We start from the raw sequence: 8451 nt of genomic DNA, 5'->3' as shown, positions 1-8451 counted from the left end.
AGAATTCATGGGTAAGTATTTAAATGAGCAGAGGAAGCCTTCTTCATCAAACTGAAAGCAATGAAGCTGAACATTCGAGGAGATAAAAACAGTATATAATATTATACCCATTCCCCTGCTGGGTCTGTGAATCCAAAAACAAACAGGTTCCTATTTTAAGAGGCTTTTCCTAACTGAATTTACCAAACTTCAGTTTGTAAAAGGGTTTTGTTGTTAATATTTTCTGTGTCTTAGCCTGGTTGCCAAAAGAGATTTCTTTAATTTCTGGAAATTTCATTCTGGTATTAACAGGAAGCATCATTTTGTTCCTTCCTCGAGGGAAAAAATAAAGCAATGCACTGAACTATTATCTCTTCTACAGCATATTCAAGCAGTTACTTACATAGTTATTGCAAAGCCTATGAATGCAAAACAACATATTTCAGCATGTAACCCGTTTATCAGACATTTTCATTAAGTGCAATGTGTAGTGAGAAGGCGCAGTGTTGGTTTAATACACCATCAGGATAGACAACATTTGAATGTACACATTAATCTACATCTTTAGGAATTACAAATAAGACAACTGTGTGCACAGTACTTTAAAAAGCAGTGAATTTCTTTTCTTGCTGCATTGGCAACACCAGCTCCTTACACAGTTGAATCTGGTTAAAATTCTACTCCCACTGCAGTAAGTGTGACACTACAGGTTCAACATTCACAGCTGAGATCATTAAGGCTTCGTTCTGATGACTGTTATTTCTCTGTGCATACCCCCTATCCCCTTACCTCTCCTCCCAGTCCTTTCCCTGCCAGCCCCACACACACAGATATTTTTTCACACAGAAAATAAAATAAAAAAAAAAAAAGCTCAGAGTATTCAGGAAGAAAAGTTTAAAGATTTTAACATGAAAGTAACGTGAAATGTCGATTTGTAACAATAGCGATACCTGGTAGTTATAGAGCTGTGTGCATCTCTGATTGTTTTTGGTATGGCAGAAAAAAGCGATATCCACATCCCATGGTGCTGAACACTCTACGACAGCTATCACAGATGGAAAAGAGCCCAGACCAGAGATCACACAGTCAGATTGGTACTCAAAGGTCCTTGTGAATGCCAGGAAGAACAATTATCTCAATGTTTGAGATACTGATGAGGCACAGCAGACTTAAAATGCCTTGCTCAGAAACACACAGTGACCCAGAAGTAAACTTTGGCTCTATTGACTCCTAACCCTCCGATTTATTCATTGGTCCTTTCTCTATTTTTAAGCAACTAAAAAATCTTTTGAGACACACAACACAGGCCTAGAATAATAGGGTGATCAGTATCAAATGCATACAGCCTGATTCTTCACTCGCTTTTGGCACCTGTAGTCATTTACATTTACTCAAAGAGTGCCTGAACTGCCCTCAAATCAAAATGGAACTGGTGTAAATGACTAAAAAGTGTAGTTTAATAGAGAATCAGACTGACAGCAATTACTCTGTGGCGTGCTGTGACTAGAATAAGCTAACTGTTTTAATTGCTAATGAATTAAGGCTGATTCCTGTTTATATTAAGGCCTCTGTACCCTTCCATGACAGTATAACTGGGCCTCAGTGCAAGTGAGACTCAGGCTATTGAAAAATTAACCTTTCAGTTCCTTTTGAAGTCAGTAATTTTAGTGGCCCTAAATGAATAAATTAACTGGAATCAAACAACCTGTATTAGTGTCGTGGCATATTTACAAAAGGATTGCAAAAGTAATCTGAAGGAAAACTGATTCTGTGTTTGTTGAAGACATAATTAAGACTAGATAAACTTGTTCTCTGGTGTCAAAAAACAGAGAACTGTAGCCTGATATATCTTTATATGAAGATAACTGACTTAATGTTCAGAGGTTATGAGTATGCCCAGATAAACTGTGGGTGCTTATCAACTCTGGAGATCGAGTCATCTTATTATAGTGCTAGAGATAAAAAAGACATAGACTTATTTGGTATTTAAGTGTTACACATATAGGGCATAGTTTGTGTAAAGCTATTGTAAGTTATGTTCAGAGAAGTAGTAGGAAGATGACCTCAAGCTCAGTAAAATGCTACACAACCACAGATTTTTCCTATTATTATTGTTATTAAAAGCTACTGTGTGTTGCTGTCTTAGAACAGTGCTTCTCCAGCTTTACTGTTTGTAGCCAAGTATTAACTTAGAAATCCTTTCCTCTTCAAACACTCTGATAGTTTTGGCTTTAAAACCTTTATTTACATTTACTGGCTGAGACCAAACTAATCCTTATTTTGCTAGAATTCAGACCCTGGAACCCTACGGGTTGCAGCACTTTAACATTTATTTTTACTTCTAGATCGAAGTAGTTCTATTTTTTAAAGCTAATATGGAACTTACTTGTGTAAATTAATATAATTCTTTAGGTATCGGTGTGGCTGTGATCACAATCCAGCTGAGGATTTGGCTTCCAAAATGGAACTCAGGTAGCTGGGTAACCTGTTTTGTACAGGACTCAAAAAGCAGCCGGATCGTATGTGAACAATGGAACATTTTGTTTCATTGGAAGTTCAGAAAATATTCAATAATAAATTTCATTGTTAAATTTCATTGCTTCTATTCCCCTTTTCAATATACAAATAGATCACCTTTTCTAAAACATTCTTTTTCTTTAGTAAGGCTTGTATTCAGTCATATCAAAAGTGTTTGCTATTGGAACATTCTTTCAGCTTGCTTTATTAAGTTACTGTTCTTATGAAATTCTACAATGCACTAAACTTTAATGTTGATAAGCAGTGCTGCACTTGAGTAAAGAATTACACTAAAAAAGTATAAGGTATGATATTTTCCTGTCCAAAACTAAGGCAGAATGAATGCAAGTATAAAGCTTGTCTCATCCTCAGCTAACAAGGCCTGATTTTAAACTGTATTCAAAATACAGAGCCCAAGAGAGGATGTTGTCTTAATGACTATTGCACTTTCAATGCGTCTTGCTGTAGGATTAATGTTTCCTTTAGCAATATTTCTTTTCCTGAAGACCACACAAGTTATTGTACTCTCTAAAAGAAACAAAGCAAAACAAAACCTTAAAATGTTATGGAGTTATGAAATAGGCAGAAGGATACAAAAGCAAGTTACCATTCTGTGATTGAGCTATGTCATGATCTAACATTGTTTCAGAATTATTATTCTGGTTTTAGGATGGCATCATCTTCCGAACACTTGATGTGTTCTTTGGCATGCTACAAACTCAGCAGACGCACTGTCTTCTGGGCTTTACAGCTTCCTCTGATGAATGTACAACATTTGGAACAAAGCCACTCTTAACACCTTCCCATCCATCTTGTATTGTGATCTCTCCTTTTTTTACAAGTTCATAGATGTCTCGTGTAAGGATTGTAAAAGACTCTTCGACATTCGTGGCATCTTTTGCTGAGGTTTCTATGTATTTCATACCACAGTCAGACGACAGTTTTTCTGCTTCTTCTCTTGTCACCTCACGCTGTGACACTAAGTCACATTTATGTCCTACTAACAGAAATACAATCTGAAAGGGCTGTACGTGCATTTTTGCTTCTTCCAGCCAGTCTTTCACATGTTCAAAAGATCGTCGATTTGTGATGTCAAAGACCAGCAAGCCGCCAACAGAATTGCGATAGTAAGATCGTGTTATTGATCTGCAAAGAAAAGAACAGGAGACAAAAAAAGGAAAATTAAAATACATCTTCACTTTATTTGTGAACAGGATGCTTTTCCATGGAGTGGTTTCTTTAAAGTCTCTGTAAGTTAATAAATATCTTTGCTTTTTTGAAATTAATTGGAATTTTTTAACTCCCCCATATGTAAATGCTTGTTTTTCATTTTTTCTTATATTCAAAAGAATTCATATTTCAAAAAAAAATTAAAAAAATTGTATTTCTAAACGTTCTTGAAGTGAACATTTCTAGTGCCAATTTTGAACGCTGAGTATTTTGAGAACACATGTTGTTAGCAAACTGTTGCATGTGTTCACAAAATAATACTTACAGATAGTTTGTCAAATGCTTGTTAGCTTTAAACTCCGTCCCATTCAGTTTCACACAAACATTCATTTAACTTTGTTCTAATACAAAATACACAGGCCAATGTCCAGAAACCTGAATCCTTTTGTGTTCCTTATGGACAAACTGACTGACCACAAGATACTGATAATCCCTATTATTTGTGCTTGCAGAGGTCATGGGGTAACATGCTAAGAAATGCTCTCAGCAGCACTACACGAAATTGGCTGCGCTGGGCACACACTTGTTACAGCATGGACAAAACAAATTCTCCTTCCAGCAGATCTTTCATATGGAGGTTGAAAAGCTCTTCATTCATTGCATTTACTTTTTTGGCACAAAACTCCCAAGAGTAGTGACGTTTTCTATTCTTCAGCTCACTGTGTTCCAGACCATTCACTAGAATTAATTTTGGAAGGAGATCCTTCCTCTGAAAAGATTTTGAATATGTTCCAGAAGGAGAATAATAATAATGATAATAAAGATTTTAGGTCTCTAATCGTCTTAGCAGGGAGGCAGGATGGAAAAGGTGAGAAGAGACATTTTAAAGGTAGTGATTGGCCTGCATAGGACTGGACACAAACATTAGTTACATAAACATGGAGCATTTTTCCAACTGAAATGAGACAGAAAATCTATCCTAACAGTCAAGAATTAACTATATTTTATCATACGAGTAAGGAGAAATTGCAGCTTCAGAACATTTTGAATACAACAAATATCTTCCATTAAAGGAGCTCCCTCTGATTTTCAGTTAATCACATTTCATGTCACGCTTTCTAACAATTCGAACACTGAAGTATAATTAGGAGCAGTGGTCGCATTACAGAGAGGTGAGCGTAAAGATAGATAAGGCTTAGATTTCTCTGCATAACTTCATTTAGTCACAGAAAACTGCATCTGAAATTGTCTTATTTAGATGACAGGGAGCGGTTTGTTTTCCAGACATTTCAGAAAGATCTTTTCTGCATTCCCAGCAATGGTTCATAGAGTATGTCTGGAAAGGGTTTGAATGTGAGCTTACCCTCCCATTGATTCAAACAGCCTGGATATGAAAAGTAACCATAAATAAAGGGTATTTTGTGAAGTATTGAGTAAAGATACCACAAAGATCAGTTTCAGGTTTTCTTAATTGGTTTTTGTTGGTGTTCTTTTTCTTTTCTTCTTTTTAATTTTTCTTTCTTTATTTATTTTATTTTTTGGCATAGATGAGTAAATCAAAATAACTCAAGTGGTTTTGGAGCAGAAACGCATGACAAAAATGGGATATGGTTTGGATCACTGCAAAGAAGGAGCTGAACTCATCTAAGAAGTTGATAATCGCGTTTTATAAGTGCTATAGATATAGGCACTGATGCTCCTTCACAAACAAGGATAATATTCTTCATTCCCTTTTTCACCTCTGATCCCAGGAGGTGATTCCAGGCTGTGCTCTTCAAGTGGCAGAAGCCTCTCAAAGCAGGGTTGGCTTCAGCTTCTTTCCCAGCGCCATCATTTCCCCCATTGTTATCCTGGATAATGTCCTGCTTGGATGGCTGTGATCATTCTGTGTCTTTAGACCTTGTGAAAGGAACTTTCCTAATGCAACCATCCAGATCTCACTCCAGCAACCAGGCAAATAAGTGCTATCTAGCCCTAGTAGCTTTTAAAAAGGCATTCCTCAGCAAACTTTATCTTGCAGCTGAAAGAGAAAAGCCTTCAATACAAGGCACTTTTCCCCAATAGCATAAATAATAAAATGGTCATAAAGACCAGGAAGCATGATTTCTGAGTTGGCTACAATGCTGCAGACTAGAAAAGAGAAAACTTGATGGAGATATGACAGAGGTATACAAAACCATGAGTGCTCCAGACAGAGAAGATAAATATCCACAGTTAACCTTCAAGTACAAGAGCCCAGGGCTGCCAAATATAACTGAGTCAGATTCAAAACAAACAAACAAACAAACAAAAGGGCTCTCCAAGCAGCAGCTGGTCGCCTTGTAGATCTGCTTGGGAGAGATGTTCTGAATGCAAAGAGGCTGTCTGTATTCCACAGCAGACTGAACAAGCACTGAACAAGAGGCTGATGGGGTTTAGTAAATAGACAAACTGCATCACTCAGGAAATCCCTCAAATTGACTACAGTCTAGCAGAGCACTCTGGAGAATTCAAAGACTCTATCAGAGACAAGATACCAAGCACAGACCTTAGACAAAACCAGACTGGCCCTCTCTGTGTTCTTTCACAAGCAGAAAATCCACTGACATCATTATGCTCTTCGGTAAATGCTGCGAGATCAGATTCTAACAGCAAGCAGAAGGTTTTAACTCCATTATTCATCATTTTCTTAGGAGAAGAATAAACTTCATAGTCCTGCAAGTTCTTCAGGTCAGGATGAGGAGCTGGTGATAGGCAAAGATTCATGTTATCCAGCTTACACATAAAGGACATTCAAATTTCCATTGCTGCAATTATTTCATACAGATCCTAAATTATTCCAGAAATAATATCTTCCCATGTACAGAACACTTTGATTCAGCTAATTAATTGTCTTAAAACTAGCACTGTGGAAAACTAGCATTGTGTTACTGGCAGCACCATAATTCATTGTCTGTGGAAAGGAAGGGAGAGGAAAGTATTTCCTTTAGCAGACTGAAAGCCTTTGGCTTGGGACAGGGTGGGATCAGGATGAAAAAGTAATGATGAAATAGCAGCCTTCCTTCTAAAATGGGGAAGATGGCAATGATGTCTGCATGCCCTTCTTGCAGACCTTTCAGAGGAGATCCTGGTTGGAAATGGGAAGCAGAACTAATGTGTACTAGGAACCTCGCAAATCTGCCTGTGACTTTGATTGAAAGTAGACTGAACCCTTCAGCCCAGCCCTGCATCTGCCTTTATTCACGTGTCTTATCTTTCTGCCTAAAGCACTTTGTTTTTCTTCTGCAGCTTTGAGCCTGACACTGCTGCCTTTTCTCCCTGCTTCTCTATCAGAGAGACTCTGAACCCTCCCTTCTTAAAGCTGTAGTTAATGGATGCGCCCAAACCAGCCTGTTTGTATGTGCCTTTGTCAGAGGAGCAAGCTGATATTGTTTCAGAAGGGAGCCTGCCTTCTTCCTGTGGTTGCACTAAGTGAAGGGAAACAGCTCTCCTGCTCTGTAGAGCTGAATGGAGATTTGTGTGGCTGCACACTCCTTGCATTGCACTGACCTGTTCATGATGGGTGTGCTACAGTCCACGTCAAATACCTAATGAATTATATCATCTTTTTCTGATAGGTACAAAAATCAATACAAGCACTACTGAAAAGGTAATTCTTGTTTTATTACACCCCCCACTTGTACATAACATATAGGTTACAATGCCTTGTAACTTGGAACAGCACTCCTGTGCCACTGTTAAGTTCAGATGGCCACCGAGCAATTTAGTTTCTGAAAATCAATTAGAAGGTTTATTAATCATTTCAGTCTATGACTTCAGGATGACTTCAACTCAGTCACAGTGTTTCTCCTCACTGTGATCTTTCTGATCTTTACCAGACGAACCAAACTTCTTCTAAAAGCTTTATCTAATTTTGAATGACTTTTATTCCAGGACTAAAGACTACGCTGCAATGGCAGTAAGTTTGAAAATACATGCAGCTTCCTCAGAAGAAAAAGGATAATTTTGTTTTCAAGGGATGTTTTAGAAACAGACTGTACCTAGTTAATATAATGGTCTACTAAGAAGTCAGTTAATTTAACTGAAGTATCCCCATAATGGTCTGTCTCTAATTTCCTGAAACAAACTCCTTGCAGCACTGCCTCGTAAACTCAGTTCCATTCTTTAAATTAATTGTGTTGGATTTAAAAATGTGAACAAACAAACAAATCACAGCAAAGCAGACAATGTGACACACAGCCAGAGCAGTGGGCTGCTCTAAATGACAGCTAACCTCCCTCAAAAGAAAACAAACAGGGTGAATCCCCTATTTACCTTAGTGTCTCTGATGGACCTGAGGACTAACCAAGTCTGCAGGTTCTTGTTCTAGTAAACTGTTGGAGGCACTGATCATTCAGTTGTCTGTACAGCAGCTGGCACAATGGGAGCTTCTGCTTAGCGATGCCTCACTGTTATCAATGTAAATGCAGTAAGTAACTGCACTGGCAGAGCTCAGTATAAGAAAACTGTCCAACAGCAGCATTTGCAGTTTGCTTACCCTTCTTGTGGAAGCATTAAGAATTACTTCATGTGATCAGTAATGCAAACAATGTGTGTTAAGGATGATTTCTAAGAATGCACATGAAATCCAGTTCAAATACGGTGGGATTGGTTAATTGGACACAGGTAAGAACCTTTCCAAAACAATTTCCCCAAGAAAATCACAAAGTCACAAAATTGTAGGGGTTGGAAGGGACCTCTAGAGATCATCGAGTCCAACCCCCCTGCCAAAGCAGGCTCCCTACACCATGTCACACAGGAAGGCGT

The 8451-nt window shown here is 38.0% G+C and overlaps 1 protein-coding gene across 1 annotated transcript; it reads right to left on the bottom strand.

Annotated features, from left to right (window-relative positions):
* Positions 1 to 239: 239 nt before the first annotated feature.
* LOC107306752 (ras-related protein Rab-39A-like) lies at positions 240 to 6411 on the bottom strand. The gene is made up of 2 exons (XM_015850097.2): positions 6194 to 6411; positions 240 to 3642 (listed from the first exon to the last, which is right to left on the bottom strand). Exons 1-2 carry the CDS (start codon positions 6409 to 6411, stop codon positions 3216 to 3218), a joined length of 645 nt encoding a protein of 214 aa, XP_015705583.2. The 3' UTR covers positions 240 to 3215.
* Positions 6412 to 8451: the final 2040 nt, after the last annotated feature.

This window comes from Coturnix japonica (assembly GCF_001577835.2).
Source record: "Coturnix japonica isolate 7356 chromosome 1 unlocalized genomic scaffold, Coturnix japonica 2.1 chr1random1052, whole genome shotgun sequence".
In the NCBI taxonomy this organism is placed as follows: Eukaryota; Metazoa; Chordata; class Aves; order Galliformes; family Phasianidae; genus Coturnix; species Coturnix japonica.
The sequence above is the reverse complement of the archived record's forward strand: the minus strand, read 5'-3'. Positions and strand labels throughout refer to the sequence as shown.